Below are 25,580 nucleotides of genomic sequence, written 5' to 3' on the forward strand. Positions count from 1 at the left end.
TACATGAACATGAACGTGGGCCCCCACCGTGGGCCCCCACCGTTCACGAGGACTGTGTGCTCCCAATCTCCGTGGTTGATGCAAGATATTCAAGCGTGTTAACCCTCGCAAGTCTGCTGGCCCAGACGGCGTCCCAAGCCGCGTCATTAGAACATGTGCAGACCAGCTAGCTGGAGTGTTCACGGACATATTCAATCTCTCCCTATCCCAGTCTGTTGTCCCCCACTTGCTTCAATATTCCCACCAGTGTTCCTGTACCCAAGAAAGTGAAATAAATGACTATCGCCCCGTAGCACTCACTTCTGTCAACATGAAGAGCTTTGAGAGGCTAGTTTAGGACCATATCACCTCCACCTTACCCGACACCCTAGACTCACTACAATTTGCATACCACCCCAACAGATCCACAGATGACTCAATCGCTGTTGCACTGCACACTGCCCCATCCCAAGAGGATTACCTATGTGAGAATGCTGTTAATCGACTACAGCTCAGCCTTCAACACCATAGTTCCCTCCAAGTTAATCACTAAGCTTAGGGCCCTGGGTCTGAACCCATCCTTGTGCAACTGGGTCCTAGACTTCCTGACGGTCCGACTCCAGGTGGTGAAGGTCGGCTGATCGTGGACTATAGGAGACAGCAGAGAGAGTCAAAATCTTCCAAGTTCCACGGCGTGCACATCACTGAGGACCTGAAATGGTCTCCACACTGACATCGTGGTGAAGGCGCAATGGCACCACTTCAACCTCGAAGGCTGAAGAAATTTGGCTTGGCCCCTAAAACCCTCACAAACTTCTGCAGATGCACCATCAAGAGCATTCTGTCTGACCTTATCACCGCCTGGTATGGCGACTGCATCGACCACGACCGCAGGGCTCTCCAGAGGGTGGTGCGGTCTGCCCAACACATCACCGGGAGCACAGTGCCTGCCCTCCATGACACCTACACCACCCGGTGTCATAGGAAGGCCAAGAAGATCATCCAGGACCTCAGCCACCTTAGGAATGGCCTGTTTCCCCTGCTACCATCTAGCAGGTGGAGACATACAGGTGCATCAAAGGTGGGACAGAGAGAAGCTGTTTTTCATTATATCTCCAGGCCATCAGACTGTTAAGTAGTCATCACTAGCCAGCTTCCACCCGGTACCCTGCCCTGCCCCATAGATCATACTTGATCCTGCTGCCCTATGTACTGTACATAGTCATTGCGTCACTTTAATAATGTTTACATAATGTTTATTGTTGTATTGTACTGCTCCCGAGTGGCGCAGCGGTCTAAGGCACTGCATCTCAGTGCTAGAGGTGTCACTACAGACACCCTGGTTCAACTCCAGGCTGTATCATAACTGGCCATGGTTGGAAGTCCCATAGGGCGGTGCACAATTGGCCCAGCGTCGTCCGGGTTTGGCCGGTGTAGGTTGTCATTGTAAATAAGAATTTGTTCTTCACTGACTTCCCTAGTTAAATATAATAAATAAAACATTTACTGCACAGCTGGAGCTAGAAACACAATCATTTCACTGCACCTGCTTTAACATCTGCTAATATGTGTACGCAGCAAATACTTTGATTTGATTTAAATAAAGATGTAGCCTGTGAAGACAGGCAAAGACACATACACATGATAACACACAGCTACACATGATAACACACAGGTACACATGGATATTGTATTGTAGATATGTGGTAGTAAAATAGTGGCCTGAGGCCACACACTTAATTAATGTGTTATGTAATGTAATGTAATTTTTATTGTACAGTGGTAAGAAAAAGTGAACCATTTGGAAATACCTGGATTTCTGCATAAATTGGTCATGACATTTTGTCTGATCTTCATCTAAGTCACAACAATAGACAAACAGTCTACTTAAACTAATAACACACAAACAATTATACGTGTTCATGTCTTTATTTGACACACCGTGTAAACATTCACAATGCAGGGTGTGAAAAGTATGTGAACCCTTGGATTTAATAACTGGTTGACCCATCCACAGGTACACCTCCAATTCACTCAAATGATGTCAATTTAGCCTATCAGAAGCTTCTAAAGCCATGACATAATTTTCTGGTATTTTCCAAGCTGTTTAAAGGCAGTCAACTTAGACTGTAAACTTCTGACCCACTGGAATTGTGATACAGTGAATTATAAGTAAAATAATATGTCTGTAAACAATTGTTGGACAAATTACTTGTGTCATGCACAAAGTAGATGTTCTAACCGACTTGCCAAAACTATAGTTTGTTAGCAAGAAATGTGTGGAGTGGTTGAAAAACAAGTTTTAATGACTCCAACCTAAGTGTATGTAAACTTCTGACTTCAACTGTGACCTTCATATTGGAGAACAAAGTACCCTTTACACTTTTACAACATGCTCAACAAGGGTCACCTTAATAATTGAACCTCTCTTACACACACACACACACAATGGCAAACACAGTTGCATAAGCACTCTTCTGCTCATTCATTCAGACTGGCCTCCTCTGCCTTGTTGATCCTCTCGGGTTGCCATGTCAATAGCAGCCTCCTGCAACACCTCAACCATAGACTTAAAAAGAGTATATATAAAGCATCCCTGACATACAGGGTCACTGCTCCCTTGATGTCCACATAGCTTACAGTACAACAGATTTAGCAACAGCTATAACATGTTAGTGTTATCATCCTATCAGATGCCATTTATACAGATGCTTTATCCTAAACAACTTACAGTCCGGCGTGCATCATTTTTTTGCGTGTGAATGGTCCTGGGAATCAAACCCACTATCCAGGCGTTGTAAGCACTATTCTATACCAACTACGCTACAGTGTACCAGCTCAGTTGTCAACCCACCGTAAAGCCCATTAAATGCTATGTTGACTGTTACCATGCATTTTCTAGTTGATCTGATTTGAATTGAATGTATGACAAGTATTGAATTTTCACTCTCTTCCTTTCTCTCCCCTGCTCTTTCTTTCTCTGTTCTATATTAAAAACAAACTGTATTGCGTGAGGAGTTGTACTTGTCTTTATCTGAAATTACGGGCATTCTCTCTGCCCTACTGTTTCTTATCAGCGCTACTTGCCTTGAAACAATATAACTACTGTTATTTTGACATTCACACACTCCCTTACTCTCTCTCACACGCACGCACGCACGCACGCACGCAGACACACGCACACACGCACGTACGCAGACACACAGCAATATAATGATAGAGAGAAATAAAGTATGGTAAGTTGTTGGGCTGCCTCTGCCAAGGAGAGGTGACAGGAAATCTGAATATGGCACCAAATCAAAGAGTCGCTATAATTTTAAATATCAGTTATCGGTATCTGGGGTTTTTTGGCAAGGAAAATATTGGATATCGGTATCGGCCAAAAATGTCATAGCAGTGCATCTCTAATATATACCCAACCAGTAAATTATTTTGGGAATGGGCAGAAAAAGTTCACGTTGATCCAAGCAGGCAAAAAGGACGGTCGGAGTTTAATTCAATAAGAGAAAAGCTGTGAAATGGAGAGTTGAAAATAAAGAGAAGGGAGGGACAGAAAAGTAATGTTTGGGAAAGATTGTGGTAAAACAGGATGATGGCAGTGCTGGCTGTGATGTTATCTGGGATGATTGTGGTAAAACAGGATGATGGCAGTGATGGCTGTGATGTTATCTGGGATGATTGAGGTAAAACAGGATGATGGCAGTGATGGCTGTGATGTTATCTGGGATGATTGTGGTAAAACAGGATGATGGCAGTGATGGCTGTGATGTTATCTGTGATGATTGTGGTAAAACAGGATGATGGCAGTGATGGCTGTGATGTTATCTGGGATGATTGTGGTAAAACAGGATGATGGCTGTGATGTTATCTGTGATGATTGTGGTAAAACAAGATGATGGCAGTGCTGGCTGTGATGTTATCTGGGATGATTGTGGTAAAACAGGATGATGGCTGTGATGTTATCTGGGATGATTGTGGTAAAACAGGATGATGGCAGTGCTGGCTGTGATGTTATCTGGGATGATTGTGGTAAAACAGGATGATGGCTGTGATGTTATCTGGGATGATTGTGGTAAAACAGGATGATGGCAGTGATGGCTGTGATGTTATCTGTGATGATTGTGGTAAAACAGGATGATGGCTGTGATGTTATCTGGGATGATTGTGGTAAAACAGGATGATGGCAGTGCTGGCTGTGATGTTATCTGTGATGATTGTGGTAAAACAGGATGATGGCTGTGATGTTATCTGGGATGATTGAGGTAAAACAGGATGATGGCAGTGCTGGCTGTGATGTTATCTGTGGTGTTATCTGGGATGATTGAGGTAAAACAGGATGATGGCAGTGCTGGCTGTGATGTTATCTGGGATGTTATCTGTGATGTTATCTGTGATGATTGTGGTAAAACAGGATGATGGCAGTGATGTTATCTGGGATGATTGTGGTAAAACAGGATGATGGCTGTGATGTTATCTGGGATGATTGTGGTAAAACAAGATGATGGCAGTGCTGGCTGTGATGTTATCTGTGATGATTGTGGTAAAACAGGATGATGGCAGTGCTGGCTGTGATGTTATCTGTGATGATTGTGGTAAAACAGGATGATGGCTGTGATGTTATCTGGGATGATTGTGGTAATACAGGATGATGGCAGTGCTGGCTGTGATGTTATCTGTGATGATTGTGGTAGAACAGGATGATGGCTGTGATGTTATCTGGGATGATTGTGGTAAAACAGGATGATGGCTGTGATGTTATCTGTGATGATTGTGGTAAAACAGGATGATGGCTGTGATGTTATCTGGGATGATTGTGGTAAAACAGGATGATGGCAGTGCTGGCTGTGATGTTATCTGGGATGATTGTGGTAAAACAGGATGATGGCAGTGCTGGCTGTGATGTTATCTGGGATGATTGTGGTAAAACAGGATGATGGCAGTGCTGGCTGTGATGTTATCTGGGATGATTGTGGTAAAACAAGATGATGGCAGTGCTGGCTGTGATGTTATCTGTGATGATTGTGGTAAAACAGGATGATGGCAGTGCTGGCTGTGATGTTATCTGTGATGATTGTGGTAGAACAGGATGATGGCTGTGATGTTATCTGGGATGATTGTGGTAAAACAGGATGATGGCAGTGATGGCTGTGATGTTATCTGTGATGATTGTGGTAGAACAGGATGATGGCTGTGATGTTATCTGGGATGATTGTGGTAAAACAGGATGATGGCAGTGCTGGCTGTGATGTTATCTGGGATGATTGTGGTAAAACAGGATGATGGCTGTGATGTTATCTGGGATGATTGTGGTAAAACAGGATGATGGCAGTGCTGGCTGTGATGTTATCTGGGATGATTGTGGTAAAACAGGATGATGGCTGTGATGTTATCTGGGATGATTGTGGTAAAACAGGATGATGGCTGTGATGTTATCTGGGATGATTGTGGTAAAACAGGATGATGGCAGTGCTGGCTGTGATGTTATCTGGGATGATTGAGGTAAAACAGGATGATGGCTGTGATGTTATCTGTGATGATTGTGGTAAAACAGGATGATGGCAGTGCTGGCTGTGATGTTATCTGTGATGATTGAGGTAAAACATGATGATGGCTGTGATGTTATCTGTGATTGAGGTAAAACATGATGATGGCTGTGATGTTATCTGTGATTGAGGTAAAACAGGATGATGGCTGTGATGTTATCTGTGATTGAGGTAAAACAGGATGATGGCAGTTATGTTATCTGTGATGATTGAGGTAAAACATGATGATGGCTGTGATGTTATCTGTGATGTTATCTGTGATGATTGAGGTAAAACATGATGATGGCTGTGATGTTATCTGTGATTGAGGTAAAACAGGATGATGGCTGTGACGTTATCTGTGATGATTGAGGTAAAACAGGATGATGGCAGTGCTGGCTGTGATGTTATCTGGGATGATTGAGGTAAAACAGGATGATGGCAGTGCTGGCTGTGATGTTATCTGTGATGATTGTGAGGCGCTATACAAATTCGACAGTCACAAAACGGGACTGTCACAAGGGAACTGTAGCCTATTGTTCAGTTGAGTTAAATGGAAACTGAAATCTGAACACTGACTAGGTCTATAACCTCTCACATAGACTTAATATTAACTCCTGCCGAATTAAGCATTTATTTAAGTAAAATGATACATCAAATGTAAGCAACATTTTTACTTGGGAACATTTCTCTTGAGAGAATGTGAATATGCAGTTAGATACCGTCTGTAGAGGTGCTTTCTTTAACAGCATCATAGTATGACAACCACATGAAATATTCATCCAAGCCGAACTGAAAACTTATCAGAAACATGTTGGGTCGTTTTCACAGCTTTCGAATTCCTTACAACTGGTCAAACTGATGTCAAATTTTGCACATCAAATCTTTCCAGTTTTTTGGGGAGGTTGTTATTACATTTTCTCCCCGGTCCTTAAATATCTTCTCAGTTAAAGAAGCAGACAGAGAACTTTACCAATGTCAACTATATTGAAGCATTCATTCTATTGATTTATGACATTATTTGGTGAGCAAGGGTTTATTTAGTCTACTTGGGCAACATATAATGACAGAAGAGAAGCTGCATGTATCTAATTAATGACAAGTTGAATAACAAAAAGCTTTCCAAAATGTCTGAAATTATAAGCAGAAACATATCTAAATCAGGCAAAAAAGAATCCTGAACCCCCTGTCAAATCCTTCTGTCGCCTCTGACTGTAGCCTACAGCGCATTTTATCTTAGCGGGTTAGGGTCGGGTGCGGGCCTCAGATTTAGACTATCACATACAGTCGGGCGGTTGCGGATGCGGATGGGTTATTTGCAATTGCATGCGGGTGAACAAACAGCTGACCCGCAGACCATGAACACGTGTGTTGGTTGTGTTGCTGAGAGATTCCCCCTCAGTGGGCTGGGCTCATGCATCTGTCTGCTGTTTGATCTCCTCATGGCTGTTTAGAGAGAGCAGGACATCAGAGGAGTATGATCACTGGCCTATATGCTCATCAAACACACAGCTCTGTGCTGTACAGTTTGTCCTCACCATGGAAAATAACATCCTAAATCATAACATTCCTTGCTTTAGTTTTGTAGTCTCTGGAGATTTACAGTTAGGGATGTAAGACAAATCATGGAAACATGACCATATGAGCACATTAACATCACACACACCTGTGGGATATGCTTTGTTCTCATCCACAGTAACATACTTTGTTACGCACGTCTCACACTCAGAAAGAGGAGAGAAGTGTTGCATGTGGTGAGAGTGTCTCTCTCTGGCCTGTCTGTAGTCTGACTCAATCTTGCAGGGCTCTCCAACCCTGTTTCTGGAGAGCTACCGTCCTGTCAGTCTTCGCTCCAACCCCAATCTAGCGCACCTGATTCTAATATTTAGCTGGTGACCAACAGGGGTGACCTCATTCTCTAGTTCAGCTTGTGGTCCTGTGTGGCTCAGTTGCAGGGTTTATCCTCAGTCAAATTGGGGCTTAGGTGGTTGTCCTTGTTCAATAGAGCCATTGGACTTGTCTCAATGATGTTCCCATCTTTTATTATTATTTATTTTATTTAACCTTGATTTAACCAGGTAGGCCAGTTGAGAACAAGTTCTCATTTACAATAGCGACCTGGCCAAGATGAAGCAAAGCAGTGCGACACAAACAACACAGAGTTACACATGGGGTAACACAAACATACAGTCAATAACACAATAGAAAAGTCTATATACAGTGTGTGCAAATGTAGTAAGATTAGGGAGGTAAGGCAATAAATAGGCCATAATGGCAAAATAATTACAATTTAGCAATTAAATACTGGAGTGATAGATGTGCAGAAGATGAATGTGCAAGTAGAGATACTGGGGTGCAAAGGCGCAACAAATAAATAACAATATGGGGATGAGGTAGTTGGGTGGGCTATTTACAGATGGGCTGTATACAGGTGCAATGATCAATGATCAAATGGTAAGCTGCTCTGACAGCTGATGTTTAAAGTTAGTGAGGGAGATAAGTCTCCAGCTTCAGTGATTTTTACAATTCGTTCCAGTCATTGGCAGCAGAGAACTGGAAGGAATGGCGGAGTTTGCTTTGGGGATGACTAGTGAAATATACCTGCAGGGGCGCGTGCTACGGGTGGGTGCTGCTATGGTGACCAGTGAACTAAGATAAGGCGGAGCTTTACCTAGCAAAGACTTATAGATGACCTGGAGCCAGTAGGTCTGGCGACGAATATGACGAGATAGAGCATGCAGGTCGCAGTGGTGGGCGGTATAAGGGGCTTTGGTGACAAAACGGATGGCACTGTGATAGACTACATCCAATTTGCTGAGTCGAGTGTTGGAGGCTATTTTGTAAATGACATTGCCGAAGTCGAGGATCGGTAGGATAGTCAGTTTTACGAGGGTATGTTTGGCAGCATGAGTGAAGGATGCTTTGTTGTGAAATAGGAAGCCGATTCTAGATTTTATTTTGTATTGGAGATGCTTAATGTGAGTCTGGAAGGAGAGTTTACAGTCTAGCCAGACACCTAGGTATTTGTAGTTGTCCATATATTCTAAATCAGAACATTACAGAGTAGTGATGCTAGACGGGCGGGCGGGTACGGGCAGCAATCGGTTGAAGAGCATGCATTTAGTTTTACTAGCATTTAAGAGCTGTTGAAGGCCACGGAAGGAGTGTTGTATGGCATTGAAGCTTGCGTGGAGGGTTGTTAACACAGTGTCCAAAGAAGGGCCCGAGGTATACAGAATGGTGTCGTCTGCGTAGAAGTGGATCAGAGAATCACCAGCAACAAGAGCGACATCATTGATGTATACAGAGAAAAGTGTCAGCCCAAGAATTGAACCCTGTGGCACCCCCATAGAGACTGACAACAGGCACTCCGATTTGACACACTGAACTGTATCTGAGAAGTAGTTGGTAAACCAGGCGAGGCAGTCATTTGAGAAACAAAGGCTGTTGAGTCTGCAGATAAGAATAAGGTGATTGACGGAGTCGAAAGCCTTTGCCAGGTCGATGAAGGGTTAAACTGGAGAAATTTTAAGGAGTGTAAAGATTTGGCTTTGGGTTTATGACTCATATTAATCTTGGAGTAGCTATATGTGCTGTGTGTTGTAGCTAGCTGGTTAACGTGTGTCTGTAAGATGTATTCTACACCATGCTGCTACAGTAGGAATACAGACCGTACACAACGATTGCCCATGAATGTGTAATAGAGTTTATCTTTCTCACAGATTATTCTGCTTGAATACAAAGAAATGGATGACTCTCAAAAGGAGATGTAACGATCTCCCCTTTAACAAAGTGACTGTGAACAGCTCACTGCACCACCCAAACACACCATATGCAAGTATTCCCTTAGTAGAACTGTAGTATTTATTATAAGCGTTAGTAGCATATTTTTCTTCTACTTTATGTACACAGAGTATACCAAACATTAGGAACACCTTCCAAATATTAAGTTGCACAGTGATGCTGGCCCATGTTGACTCCAATGCTTCCCACAGTTGCCAAGTTGGCTGGATGTCCTTTGGGTGTTGGATCATTCTTGAGACACACGGGAAGTTGTTTACATTAAAAACCCATCAGCGTTGCAGTTGTTGACACAAACCGGTGCCCCTTTCACCTACTACCATACCCTGTTCAGTCACTAAAATCTTTTGTCTTGCCCATTCACCCTCTGAAAGGCACATATACACAATCCATGTCTCAATTGTCTGAAGGCTTAAAAATCATTATTTTCTCCTCCCCTTCATCTACACTGATTTGAAGTTAATTTAATAAGGGATCATAGCTTTCACCTGGTCAGTCTGTCATGGGAAAAGCAGGTGTTAATGTTTTGTTAATACTCAGTGTATGTCATACAGTATGCTGTCAGGAACAGTTCCTGCATAGTGCTGTGTAAACTCACATCAGTCTCCAGAGAAAGTAAACTTGTCTACTTATTACCCATATTGACAGACTAATCTACTTTTTTATTGAAACATGTTTACTTTCTAACAAATTAAAGTTGAAATGATACACCAACTCACTGCATCATTTGTTTTAGCAGTTAGACAAGCTGGTTTATCTAAATACGGTCACGACTTCCGCTGAAGTCGGTTCCTCTCCTTGTTCGGGTGGCGTTCTCCTCTCCTTGTTCGGGTGGCGTTCCTCTCCTTGTTCGGGTGGCGTTCCTCTCCTTGTTCGGGTGACATTCGGCGTCGGCGGTCTTCTAGCCATCATCGATCCAATTTTCATTTTTCCATTTGTTTTGTCTCTTCTTCCCACACACCTGGTTTCAATTCCCTCATTACATGTTGTGTATTTAACCCTCTGTTCCCCCCATGTCCTTGTCCGGAATTGTTTATTGTAAGTGCATGTGCACGTTTATCTGGTGTGTGATGGGTTTTGTACCCATTGATTGTTTGTTCTGGATGCCGGTGGTTTTATGTATTAAACTGCTCTGTTGTAAACCCAGTTTTTGCTGTTCTGTGCTGTCCTGCGCCTGACTTCCCTGCCACCCCTTACAAATAGATTTCATGAATACAATAAATTGATCCAGAAGTTAATACTTTATTGGTTTCTCATGCAACTGGAATAATTTAGTTAATTATCAGTACACTTCTAAACAAAAACAAATATGATATAAAACACTATTGTATACATTATGTACAAGAGCTATATCTATACCACAATGTAGTTGTGAGCATACTAGGTATTCTATATTATCCTACATCAGTCTAACTGAATATGGATGTTGTGTTGGTTGAATGTTCCAGGCAGGTTCCAGAATGTTCTTCTGCTAGAGAACCTCTTGTGTTGAGTAATGACAGCCGGTTTAGCAGGCTTTGGCACTGTGGCGAGGTGGACTCCACAGCCAGGTGGACAAACCTCTCGTACACTTTCTTCATCACCCATTGCTACAACCTCTTGCTGTCCCTGATCCGGAAAGCCTCAGACAACAACATTGACTTATACGCTGACTCAGTGAGTGAGTTCATAAGGAAGTGTATAGGAGATGTTATACCCACTGTGACTATTAAAACGTTTCCTAACCAGAAACTGTGGATTGATGGCAGTAGTCGCGCAAAACTGAAAGCACGTACCACCAGGGCGGCAGGGTAGCTATGCTATGCTATGGTGACCAGCGAGCTGAGATGAGGGGGGATTTTACCTAGCAGGGTCTTGTAGATGACATGGAGCCAGTGGGCTTGGCGACGAGTATGAAGCGAGGGCCAGCCAACGAGAGCGTACAGGTTGCAATGGTGGGTAGTATATGGGGCTTTGGTGACAAAATGGATTGCACTGTGATAGACTGCATCCAATTTGTTGAGTAGGGTATTGGAGGCTATTTTGTAAATGACATCGCCAAAGTCGATGGTCAGGATGGTCAGTTTTACAAGGGTATGTTTGGCAGCATGAGTGAAGGATGCTTTATTGCGAAATAGGAAGCCAATTCTAGATTTAACTTTGGATTGGAGATGTTTGATATGGGTCTGGAAGGAGAGTTTACAGTCTAACCAGACACCTAAGTATTTGTAGTTGTCCACGTATTCTAAGTCAGAGCCGTCCAGAGTAGTGATGTTGGACAGGCGGGTAGGTGCAGGTAGTGATCGGTTGAAGAGCATGCATTTAGTTTTACTTGTATTTAAGAGCAATTGGAGGCCATGGAAGGAGAGTTGTATGGCATTGAAGCTTGCCTGGAGGGTTGTTAACACAGTGTCCAAAGAAGGGCCAGATGTATACAGAATGGTGTTGTCTGCATAGAGGTGGATCAGAGACTCACCAGCAGCAAGAGCGACCTCATTGATGTATACAGAGAAGAGAGTCGGTCCAAGAATTGAACCCTGTGGCACCCCCATAGAGACTGCCAGAGGTCCGGACAGCAGACCCTCCGATTTGACACACTGAACTCTATCAGAGAAGTAGTTGGTGAACCAGGCGAGGCAATCATTTGAGAAACCACCAAATGATTATCACCCTGTAGCACTCACTTCTGCGAGGTCAGTACAGGTGCATCAAAGCTGGGACAGAGATTGAAAAACAGCTTCCATCTCAAGGCCATCAGATTGTTAAACAGCCACCACTAGCACAGAGAGGTGGCTGCCTACCTACAGACTTAATATCATTAGCCACATTAATAAATGGAACACTAGTCAATTTAATAATGCAACTAAGAATCTTTACATATCTCACATTATATACTGTATCTATTGCATCTTAGCCACTCTGTCACTGCTCATCCATATATATTATACTTATATATTCTCATCCCATTCCTTTACTAGATTGTGTGTATTACGTTTTGTTGTGGAATTGGAACACAGGAGTGATGGTTGCTGATAATGGGCCTCTGTATGCCTATCTCGATATTCCATAACAAATCAGCCGTTTCATGCTACAACAGTCATTTACAACATTAACAATGTCTACACTGTATTTCTGATAACATAACATTTATTATAATGGACAAAAAATGAGCTTTTCTTTAAAAATCAAGGGAATTTCTAGGTGACCCCAAACATTTGAACTGTAGAGTAGGTGGCCAGAAAAAACACTGAAGCCCGCCCAAGAATTTTCTATGCACAAAATGGTATAGCCCCCACTTGAACTGACTCCTTTCAACGCCAGGGTTGTGGGTTAGATTCCCACGGAGGACCAGTTCTAAAATGTTTTTTAAAATGATGTTGTGGATAAGGGTGTCTGCTAAATGACTGAAATGTAAATGTAAGCTCTCGTACTCACATTTTACTGTGCCTCTTTCCAAAAAACCTCAGGAAGAGAAGACTAGCCAGCCAGCCATCTATTTTCTCTTCCATTTCTGAAACACAGCGAATAAACACTCATGGATCCACAATTTTGCCCCCAAACTCTTAAGGAATGTGATCCAGGCATAGCTGAGTTACATAACTGAGTCCAGGAATTAGTGGGATAACTAGTGTCTGTGGACGTCAGTGGAGAGGTGTTGTCTGTCCATAGAGAGAGAGAGTGATGGAGGGAGAGAGAGAATGGGGGAGAGAGGGCTGATCCTGGTCCTATTAGCTGGTCTTGTGTTTCTTGTCAAGTGGCTCGGATCACAGTGAAGAGGATTATGGTGTAAAACCCGAATCTGGCCAACTATAGCAGGAATTCTTTGTCTTTAGGAAATCACTAAGACTGGTCAGGTCATTATTACTGGACTGTTCGGTAGTTTGTTCATTCTGAGCCCCGATTGAACTGAATCCTGAAGACGTGTGTGAGGCAGGGTCATTGTGGGCTATGTGTCATATGGGTTTCCTGTGCCAATACAGTATCACCAAATGAGCAGTTGCATAAGTAGGCTAGTCTAATAAGAGAAGGTGTCAAATATTCTCTTGCTGTTTTCCCAATCCATCATTTCTAAAGGTTAATAATACATATTGAGCCCTCAAACTCAACTCTGGGAGTTCCACTGGGACATCAGGTGTCTGCTATTAATGATCAGGTAGAACAGAAAAGCAGCAGGCTCCAGACTGCGTAGGGTCAGAGTTGAGTACCCCTGATATAGAGGTTAATACTGTGATTCATGACTTTCACACTAAGTCTTTGTCACAATATTCCTATAAGCTCTGGTGATTCCTCATCCCCAGGAACCTGTGTTTCTGTTTTTCTCCCATTACAAAATATATCTGTCATGACGTTTGTACATACACTGTCAGCTACAATACAATTTATACCAGTTTATCATTAGCACTGAGCTCTCCATGCTTTATTTTATTACCACCCAGCTCTTCTCTGTGCCTTTGCCCCACTCTGCTCCACTCTGCCCCACTCTGCCCCACTCTGCTCAACTCTGCCCCACTCTGACCAACAGCTTCACTTACAGCTCAGAATGTACTCAGGTGACACTTCTACTGTCCCTCTGTGTCTCAGCAGATCTGACAGTAAGGCAGGAAGCTTCATCACATAGCCTCTGGCTGATGTAGAGATGTTGTCCGCTAGACCTGACATTAACATGTTACCATGGGGATGGACGGCACACCGTGACCGGATGCTAGGTTGTTCCCTGGGACATTCATGACATGTTAGAAGATGCCCACTTTCTTACCTCGCACCTTCTCATAGTGTAGTGCCCCAGTCCTACTGTATATATACTTCCTCCCTTTACCCGCTATCAGTGAGATTCCAGAGGACAGGAATGGGATGCAGGAGCCAGGCCAAAGCTCCAAGTGCCAGCCAGCATTCTACAGGAGGATTCATTGGGAATGCTGATATAAGCTCTGGTGATTCCTCATCCCCAGGAATCTGTGTTTCTGTTTTTCTCCCTTTTGAAGTTAGGAAGCACCTCCTCTGCTTTTCTCAAACAAAATAGAATTTCGGTCAGGTGACAAAATCAGCTTAAGTTATTTATAGTTAGTTCCACTGTCTGACTCTGCATTCCAGTGATAAATCTGGAGTGATTAGTCTTTATTCTGGGGCTGGGGTTGGGACTCTGAGGGAGTGTTTAGAGAGGTTGTTGAGGAGACTGTGTACTAGAGGTCGACCGATTAGGATTTTTCAAAAACCGATACCGATTATTGGAGAACCAAAAAAGCCGATACCGATTAATCGGCCGATTTGTTTTATTTATTTATTTGTAATAATGACAATGACAACAATACTGAATAAACACTTATTTTAACTTAATATAATACATCCACAAAATCAATTTAGCCTCAAATAAATAATGAAATATTCAATTTGGTTTAAGTAATGCAAAAACAGTGTTGGTGAAGAAAGTAATATGTGCCTATGTGCCATGTACAAATGTGTGCCATGTACAAATGTGTGCCATGTAAAGAAACGTTTAAGTTCCTTGCTCAGAACATGAGAACATGTGAAAGTTGGTGGTTCCTTTTAACATGAGACTTCAATATTCCAAGGTAAAAGGTTTTAGGTTGTAGTTAGTATTTATAGGACTATTTCTCTCTATACGATTTGTATTTCATATACCTTTGACTATTGGATGTTCTTATAGGCACTATAGTATTGCCAGTGTAACAGTATAGCTTCCGTCCCCATCCTCGCCCCTACCTGGGCTCGAACCAGGAACACATCGACAACAGCCACCCTCGAAGCATCGTTACCCACCGCTCCACAAAAGCCTCGCGGAATAACTACTCCAAATCTAAAAGCGAGTGACGTTTGAAACAGTATTACCGCACACCCAGCTAACTAGCGAGCCATTCCACATGGGTTACACCAGCCATTAGGCTCATAGGCTTGAAGTCATAAACAGCGCTGTGCTTGTGAAGAGCTGCTGGCAAAACGCACGAAAGTGCTGTTTGAATGAATGATTACGGGCCTGCTGCTACTCAGTCAGACTGCTCTATCAAATCAGACTTAATTATAACATAATAACACACAGAAATACGAGCCTATGGTCATTAATATGGTCGAATCCGGAAACTATCATTTTGAAAACAAAACGTTTATTATTTCAGGTGAAATATGGAACCGTTCGGTATTTTATCTAACTGGTGGCATCCCTAAGTCTAAATATTCTTGTTACATTGCACAACCTTCAATGTTATGTCATAATTACGTAAAATTCTGGCAAATTAGTTAACAATGAGCCAGGCGGCCCAAACTGTTGCATATACCCTGACTCTGCGTGCAATGAACGCAAGAGAAATTACACAATTTCACCTGGATAATATTGCCTGCTAAACTGGATTAGTAGTTATAACTAGTGATTATGATTGATTGTTTTTTATAAGATAAGTTTAATGCTAGCAATTTACCTTGGCTTCTACTGCATTTACGTAACAGGCAGGCTACTCGTGGAGTGCAATGGTTAGAGCTTTGGACTAGTTAACTGTACGGTTTCAAGATTGGATCCCCTGAGCTGACAAGGTGAAACTCTGTCGTTCTGCCCCTGAACAGGGCAGTTAACCCACCGTTCCTTGGCCGTCATTGAAAATAAGAATGTGTTCTTAACTGACTTGCCTAGTTAAATAAAGGTATAAAAAATAATTAATAATAATTTTAAAAAATGGAAATCTGCGCCCAAAAATACCGATTTCCAATTGATATGAAAACTTGAAATCGCCCCTAGTTAATCGCTTATTCCGATTAATCAGTCGGCCTCTACTGTGTACTCTAATTCAATGTTCTCTAGTGGAGCGGATCCTGGATGGAGAGCTGTGTGCTGTTGATGAGTACTAAGTTATATACCAGAGTGTCTTTTTGTTCTTCCTCACATTCTTTCCATAAGGCCAATTTGTGCAAATCATTCACTGCTTAGAGCTGAGAGACTGTGTGCAAGCACATCCTCAGCCTCACCTCCCAGTATCACCTCCTGTCCCTACTGCTCTATTAGACCTCATTAAGAATTTTCCGGAAAGTCTACATCAACCACTTCCTGTCATACTGCTGACTGTGTTCTCACTGATCTACTCAACACACATCATTACATTCTCTCTCCCATTTTCTCCCTCCTTATTCTCTCTCTTCTCTCTTAGTGACAGGGTTCAGTGTGATACTAAAGGTGAGTCAGGGGCAACATCACATTAGTTGTGATTTGATAATGGAGCTGGTGATGGTATTAGGGGGTAAATGGGTAAATGGGCCTAAGCTGTTTTACAACAGATACTGGTTACGTTCTACCTGTACTTACAAGGCCATTAGAGGCACACGGCTATTACGGGGAAACAGTCATAAACCATATCAACACATTATGCATATGAGCAGACACACATTCATTCACAAATAGACTTTCATATTCATAAATATGCTTGTGCATGCATAAGTAAACCCAACATTTTACATTTACACATACAGGCTTGCACCTACATAAACCAACTATCTCACATACAGTACACTTATAAGCACTCACACACACCCACACACACACACTGTTTCTGCTCCGCGTTGTGGTAAATCTCTCCCAGAGTTGCGTGAGAGGCAGGCAGACAGACAGATGGTGTGTGTGACAGAGTCCCGCAGCAAGAAGTTCTGCTCTACTACGGACATTTTGTTCCGCCTGACTGTTGTCAGAGCAGCAGCACCTGGGCCGGGTTGGGCCGCTTAGTGCCATAGCACGGCAGTGGTGTGATCAACATCTCAACCACAGACTGTGTCCCGGCCTGGCAGAGTCTGCAGCCTGCTCCAGACATGCAGCACTGTGTGCTTTGGCAACCAGTCAACCAGCCTTCTCACGCTCCACCCAGACACACCTCCCTCCCTCTGCCTCTCTACATCCATCCTCAACCCACATCACAGCCCTCTCATGCTCCACCCAGACACACCTCCCTCCTCTGCCTCTCTACATCCATCCTCAACCCACATCACAGCCCTCTCACGCTCCACCCAGACACACCTCCCTCCCTCTGCCTCTCTACATCCATCCTCAACCCACATCACAGCCCTCTCACGCTCCACCCAGACACACCTCCCTCCCTCTGCCTCTCTACATCCATCCTCAACCCACATCACAGCCCTCTCACGCTCCACCCAGACACACCTCCCTCCCTCTGCCTCTCTACATCCATCCTCAACCCACATCACAGCCCTCTCACGCTCCACCCAGACACACCTCCCTCCCTCTGCCTCTCTACATCCATCCTCAACCCACATCACAGCCCTCTCACGTTCCACCCAGACACACCTCCCTCCCTCTGCCTCTCTACATCCATCCTCAACCCACATCACAGCCCTCTCACGTTCCACCCAGACACACATCCCTCCCTCTGCCTCTCTACATCCATCCTCAACCCACATCACAGCCCTCTTACGCTCCACCCAGACACACCTCCCTCCCTCTGCCTCTCTACATCCATCCTCAACCCACATCACAGCCCTCTCACGCACCACCCAGACACACATCCCTCCCTCTGCCTCTCTACATCCATCCTCAACCCACATCACAGCCCTCTCACGCACCACCCAGACACACCTCCCTCCCTCTGCCTCTCTACATCCATCCTCAACCCACATCACAGCCCTCTCACGCACCACCCAGACACACATCCCTCCCTCTGCCTCTCTACATCCATCCTCAACCCACATCACAGCCCTCTCACGCTCCACCCAGACACACCTCCCTCCCTCTGCCTCTCTACATCCATCCTCAACCCACATCACAGCCCTCTCACGTTCCACCCAGACACACATCCCTCCCTCTGCCTCTCTACATCCATCCTCAACCCACATCACAGCCCTCTCACGCTCCACCCAGACACACCTCCCTCCCTCTGCCTCTCTACATCCATCCTCAACCCACATCACAGCCCTCTCACGCTCCACCCAGACACACCTCCCTCCCTCTGCCTCTCTACATCCATCCTCAACCCACATCACAGCCCTCTCACGCTATACATGCTGAGACACACCCTCACTGCAGCAGAATGAGACAAACCCTGGCTTTGTGAGTGTATCTGAACTGTGAGTCTGAATGTAGCTGGTTTGCATAAGTTCCTGAAAGTGCAAGTCTGGCTTCTATGTCTGTGAATAGACATTTTGGGGTCTGTTTTCAGTATTTATACTTGACAAAATGCAAAGATGCTCGCACACACAGACTCACACGTTTTTACGTAGTTTTGCAGGATGCCTCTCTCCTGTGCAGGCTGTCTTGTGTTGTGTTGTGGAAGGATAAAGCCCACATCCGACCCACTCTCTCTTCACGCTGCTGTCCATCTGATAGGAGAGCAGGGCTATTTTTCCTATGAGCTAACCCTTCCGACTGATGGGGAAGTGAAAGCCACAGCGCAAGACGCTTTACATTCCAATAGCCAGCAACTCATAACAACACACCCACCAAGGTTAAATATGATATCAGCTCTATTTGGAGAAGGACCTAACAATAACCATGATATAATACAGATGAAATCCTGACAGTCTTGACATTGAGTCAGGCCACTCTGTGTACATTATATCTCTGTGTTGTTGAAGTGCATGTGGGCATATCGAATTCTCCAAAATAGAACAGACCAAAATACAACTGGCCAGCCCTGTTGACTTAAATTACAGATCTGTAACACTTCATAGGGAGTTAGGGGTCGAAATAACTCACTGTCAAAGTACATTGAGTCTACAAAACATTAGGAGCACCTGTTCTTTCCATGACAGACTGACCAGGTGAGAGCTATGATCCCTTACTGATGTAACTTGTTAAATCCACTTCAGTCAGTGTAGATCAGTGGTTCCCAAACGTTTTATAGCCCCTTCAAACATTCAACCTCCAGCTGCGTACCCCCTCTAGCACATAGTGTCTTGCAAAAGTATTCATCCCCCCTTGGCATTTCTCCTATTTTTTGCATTACAACCTGTTATTTAAATTGATTTTATTTGGATTTCATGTAATTGGCATACACAAAATAGTCCAAATTGGTGAAGTGAAATTTAAAAAAAAATACTTTTTTATTTTTTTTCATGTAAAAAATACAAATGGAAAAGTGGGTCGTGCAAATGTACAATCATGGCCAAAAGTTTTGAGAATGACACAAATATTATTTTTTACCAAGTCTGCTGCCTCAGTGTCTTTAGATATTTTTGTCAGATGGAATACTGAAGTATAATTCCAAGAATTTCATAAGTGTCAAAGGCTTTTATTGACAATTACATGAAGTTGATGCAAAGAGTCAATATTTGCAGTGTTGGCCCTTCTTTTTCAAGACCTCTGCAATCTGCATATCGATGTTGTCTTCCCTGAGCCACTTAGTTATCACTTTTGCCTTATGGCAAGGTGCTCCATCATACTGGAAAAGGCATTGTTCTTCATCAAACTGTTCCTGGATAGTTGGGAGAAGTTGCTCTCGGAGGATGTGGTGGTATGAATTCTAAATCAGGTGAACAGAAGGATTTGAGGATTTGAGTTCCTGTATGTTTCCTTCATCACACCATGTCTCGTTAGTCATGAGGCATACGCCCCCGCCACTCTTCTTACCAGAAAGATGTTTGTTTCTGTCGGCGCGATGCGTGGAGAAACCCGTTGGCTGCACCGCATCGGAGAGCGTCTTCCCAGTGAGCCATGTTTCCGTGAAGCAGAGAACGTTCCAGTCTCTGATGTCCCTCTGGAATGCCACCCTTGCTCGGATTTCGTCAACCTTGTTGTCAAGAGACTGGACATTGGCAAGAAGAATGCTGGGGAGTGGTGCGTGATGTGCCCTTGTTCGGAGTCTGACCAGAAGACTGCCTCGTTTCCCTCTTTTTCGGAGTCGTTTTCTTGGGTCGCTGCATGCGATCCATTCCGTTGTCCTGTTTGTAAGGCAGAACACAGGATCCGCGTCACGGAAGACATATTCTTGGTAGTACTGATGGTGAGTTGACGCTGATCTTATATTCAGTAGTTCTTCTCGAATGTATGTAATGAAACCTAAGATGACCTGGGGTACTAATGTAAGAAATAACACGTAAAAAAACAAACTGCATAGTTTCCTAGGAACGCGAAGCGAGGCGGCCATCTCTGTCGGCGCCATCTTAACAGAGTTCATTAGAACGTGCGTTGAAGATGACGTTCCCATAGCAACGATAAAAACATTCCCTAACCAGAAACCGTGGATTGATGGCAGCATTCGCGTGAAACTGAAAGCCCGAACCACTGCTTTTAATCAGGGCAAGGTGTCTGGCAACATGACCGAATACAAACAGTGCAGCTATTCCCTCCGCAAGGCTATTAAACAAGCTAAGCGTCAGTACAGAGACAAAGTGGAATCTCAATTCAATGGCTCAGACACAAGAGGCATGTGGCAGGGTCTACAGTCAATTACGGACTACAAGAAGAAACCCAGCCCAGTCACGGACCAGGATGTCTTGCTCCCAGGCAGACTGAATAACTTTTTTGCCCGCTTTGAGGACAATACAGTGCCACTGACACTGCCTGCAAAGAAAACATGCGGTCTCTCCTTCACTGCAGCCGAGGTGAGTAAGACATTTAAACGTGTTAACCCTCGCAAGGCTGCAGGCCCAGACGACATCCCCAGCCGCGGCGTCAGAGCATGCGCAGACCAGCTGGCCGGTGTGTTTACGGACATATTCAATCAATCCCTATACCAGTCTGCTGTTCCTACATGCTTCAAGAGGGCCACCATTGTTCCTGTTCCCAAGAAAGCTAAGGTAACTGAGCTAAACGACTACCGCCCCGTAGCACTCACTTCCGTCATCATGAAGTGCTTTGAGAGACTAGTCAAGGACCATATCACCTCCACCCTACCTGACACCCTAGACCCACTCCAATTTGCTTACCGCCCAAATAGGTTCACAGACGATGCAATCTCAACCACACTGCACACTGCCCTAACCCACCTGGACAAGAGGAATACCTATGTGAGAATGCTGTTCATCGACTACAGCTCGGCATTCAACACCATAGTACCCTCCAAGCTCGTCATCAAGCTCGAGACCCTGGGTCTCGACCCCGCCCTGTGCAACTGGGTACTGGACTTCCTGACTGGCCGCCCCCAGGTGGTGAGGGCAGGCAACAACATCTCCTCCCCGCTGATCCTCAACACTGGGGCCCCACAAGGGTGCGTTCTGAGCCCTCTCCTGTACTCCCTGTTCACCCACGACTGCGTGGCCATGCACGCCTCCAACTCAATCATCAAGTTTGCGGACGACACAACAGTGGTAGGCTTGATTACCAACAACGACGAGACGGCCTACAGGGAGGAGGTGAGGGCCCTCAGAGTGTGGTGTCAGGAAAATAACCTCACACTCAACAAAACTAAGGAGATGATTGTGGACTTCAGGAAACAGCAGAGGGAACACCCCCCTATCCACATCGATGGAACAGTAGTGGAGAGGGTAGCAAGTTTTAAGTTCCTCGGCATACACATCACAGACTAACTGAATTGGTCCACTCACACTGACAGCGTCGTGAAGGCGCAGCAGCGCCTCTTCAACCTCAGGAGGCTGAAGAAATTTGGCTTGTCACCAAAAGCACTCACAAACTTCTACAGATGCACAAACGAGAGCATCCTGGCGGGCTGTATCACCGCCTGGTACGGCAACTGCTCCGCCCTCAACCGTAAGGCTCTCCAGAGGGTAGTGAGGTCTGCACAACGCATCACCAGGGGCAAACTACCTGCCCTCCAGGACACCTACACCACCCGATGTTACAGGAAGGCCATAAAGATCATCAAGGATATCAACCACCCGAACCACTGCCTGTTCACCCCGCTATCATCCAGAAGGCGAGGTCAGTACAGGTGCATCAAAGCTGGGACCAAGAGACTGAAAAACAGCTTCTATCTCAAGGCCATCAGACTGTTAAACAGCCACCACTAACATTGAGTGGCTGCTGCCAACACACTGTCATTGACACTGACCCAACTCCAGCCACTTTAGTAATGGGAATTGATGGGAAATGATGTAAATATATCACTAGCCACTTTAAACAATGCTACCTTATATAATGTTACTTACCCTACATTATTCATCTCATATGCATACGTATATACTGTACTCTACATCATCGACTGCATCCTTATGTAATACATGTATCACTAGCCACTTTAACTATGCCACTTTGTTTACTTTGTCTACATACTCATCTCATATGTATATACTGTACTCGATACCATCTACTGTATGCTGCTCTGTACCATCACTCATTCATATATCCTTATGTACATATTCTTTATCCCCTTACACTGTGTATAAGACAGTAGTTTTGGAATTGTTAGTTAGATTACTTGTTGGTTATCACTGCATTGTCGGAACTAGAAGCACAAGCATTTCGCTACACTCGCATTAACATCTGCTAACCATGTGTATGTGACAAATAAAATTTGATTTGATTTGAGCATTCTTTATTCATGGCTGTGTTCTTAAGCAAAATTGTGAGTGAGCCCACTCCCTTGGCTGAGAAGCAACCCCACACATGAATGGTCTCAGGATGCTTTACTGTTGGCATGACACAGGACTGATGGTAGCGCTCACCTTGTCTTCTCTTGACAAACAATCGTAAAGGGGGATTCATCAGTGAAAATGACTTTACCCCAGTCCTCAGCAGTCCAATCCCTGTACTTTTTGCAGAATATCAGTCTGTCCCTGATGTTTTTCCTGGAGAGAAGTGGCTTCTTTGCTGCCCTTCTTGACACCAGGCCATCCTCCAAAAGTCATCGCCTCATTGTGCGTGCAGATGCACTCACACCTGCCTGCTGCCATTCCTGAGAAAGCTCTGTACTTGTGGTTCCCCGATTCTGCAGCTGAATCAACTTTAGGAGATGGTCCTGGCACTTACTGGACTTTCTTGGGCACCCTGAAGCCTTCTTCACAACAATTGAACCGCTCTCCTTCAAGTTCTTTATGATCCGAGAAATTGTTGATTTAGGTGTAATCTGACTGGCAGCAATATCCTTGCCTGTGAAGCCCTTTTTGTGCAAAGCAGGTAACCATGGTTGACAGAGGAAGAACAATGATTCCAAGCACCAACCTCCTTTTGAAGCTTTCAGTCTGTTATTCAAACTCAATCAGCATGACAGTGATCTCTTGCCTTGTCCTCGTCAACACTCACACCTGTGTTAACGAGAGAATCACTGACATGATGTCAGCTGGTCCTTTTTGGCAGGTCTGAAATGCAGTGGAAATGTTTTTGGGGGATTCAGTTCATTTGCATGGCAAAGAGGGACTTTGCAATTAATTGCAATTCATCTGATCACTCTTCATAACATTCTGGAGTATATGCAAACTGCCATCATACAAACTGAAGCAGCAGTCTTTGTGAAAATTAATATTTGTGTGATTCTCAACTTTTGGCCACGACTTTAGATGAAGGGGAGGAGACAGGTTAAATACGAATTTTTAAGGCTTGAGACAATTGAGATATAGATTGTGTATGTGTTGCATTGAGGGTGAATGGAAAAGACAAAAGATTTGAGTGCCTTTGAACAGAGTATGGTACTAGGTGCCAGGTGCACCGGTATGAGTGTGTCAAGAACTGCAAAGCTGCTGAGTTTTTCACACTCAACAGTTTCCCGTGTGTATCAAGAGTGAGCCACCACCCAAAGGACATCCAGCCAACTTGACACACCTGTGGGAAGTATTGGAGTCAACATGGGCCAGCATCCCTGTAGAATGCTTTTGACAGCTTGTACTCTATAAGCTGTCGAAAGCGTTCCACAGGGATGCTGGCCTATGCCCCAATGAATTGAGGCTGTTCTGAGGGCAAAAGAGGAAGGTGTTCCTAATGTTTTGTACACTCGGTGTATATCCATTTATACATGGGCACAACTCCAGTTCAGTTGTGTTAATGAACCAAATATATTTAATCTGAAAGAGGTTTTGTAAATATTTATGGCAAATATGGATTTTTGTGTGTAGACATACATACTGTACACACACAGATAGATGGATAATATTTCATTCAGTCAGATCTAGGATGTGTTATTTTAGTGTTCCCTTTATTTTTTTGAGCAGTATATATATATATATATATATACACACACACACACACACACACACACACACACACACACACACACACACACACACACACACACACACACACACACGATATGTAATGTTGTATTTAATCGGTTGGTCAGTAGTTTAGAGCCCCAGACTGAGAGTGATTGGTCAGTATGGTAGCAAAGTATTCCTTTTGATATGGAGGCTTTGGACTGAACTATAACCTCTCGGCTAGCAGCCTACATATATAACGGTTCCATTAGGAGAAAACAACCCAGAGGATGTTATGTAAGTGTGCTGTTTGGCAGTAGTCCTGCTGTAGTCATCACTATGCACAATTATTCATCCCAGGTGTTGTCTCCCTGAGTGTCTGTCCTACTGATGTGGTTTCATGTTTGATTTTATGTATTTTATACTGTATGTCTTAATACCACGTGACCTTCTCATTAACCAACGACAACCACATTCCTTAGCAGGGAGAGAGAGACATAGATGCCACTGTTACCTACCCCTAGCCAACAGCACTCCGACCTGGGCATGGAGAGCCTCCCCCGCTGTCTGTCTGTCTCTCTCTGCCTCTGCCTCTCCCACCCTCTGTCTTCTTGGGTGTAGTATTGACCAAACTTTTTATTGGCCATGCACTTTTTGGAGATGGAGCCATATGAAATGTTGATTAGATATGAGGAGGACATTCTCTGGTAAATAAAGGGCCTTTTGTACTCTTTCTCCTGGTTTTTACCATGGTAGTCTAGTCCAATGTACAGGACACTGAGTTATTTAGGGCATGGGTTCTCAGACTTTTTGGGGCCATGATAGCAAATTCCACCTCATAATCAGAACATAACATTTTCTTCCCCAGGTACTTTTTTGAAATGGGGCAACAAGAAAATAAAATGTTGATTAGACGTGAGGAGGATACTGGTAAATGTTTTGCTTTGTGTGTGTGTTTCTCTCTCTCTGTGTAGGGTGTGGAAGTATTGAAGAGCTCACCATGGAGAGGGCCCATACTGCTGTGGAGGGGGTGTTTGACACCCTCAGAGAGCTGAGCCACGCCCGAGACCACCTCAAACAGCTCAACTCCGTCTACACAGCCAGCGATGGAGTACACCAGGTCAGTCGTTCACCAACACACCTCAACAACGTCATTGGAACCAGGGATCCCAGTCCCTCTCCAACACACCTCCACAGCATCCTCCAGAACACATGACTATTTCCTAGTATCGAGTTTCTGTCTACGTTACTGTCCACGCCTATCTCCCTGTG

General features: G+C 44.2%; 1 protein-coding gene across 1 annotated transcript in view; it reads left to right on the forward strand.

Annotated features, from left to right (window-relative positions):
- Positions 1-25,580, forward strand: part of LOC123996824 (sec1 family domain-containing protein 2-like) — a 188,778-nt gene that overhangs the window by 135,012 nt on the left and 28,186 nt on the right. The window contains 1 exon segment of the mRNA XM_046300567.1: positions 25,283-25,428. Within this exon segment, the coding sequence (XP_046156523.1) occupies positions 25,283-25,428 (146 nt within the window).

Source organism: Oncorhynchus gorbuscha, linkage group LG15 (genome assembly GCF_021184085.1).
Source record: "Oncorhynchus gorbuscha isolate QuinsamMale2020 ecotype Even-year linkage group LG15, OgorEven_v1.0, whole genome shotgun sequence".
NCBI classification, from domain to species: domain Eukaryota; kingdom Metazoa; phylum Chordata; class Actinopteri; order Salmoniformes; family Salmonidae; genus Oncorhynchus; species Oncorhynchus gorbuscha.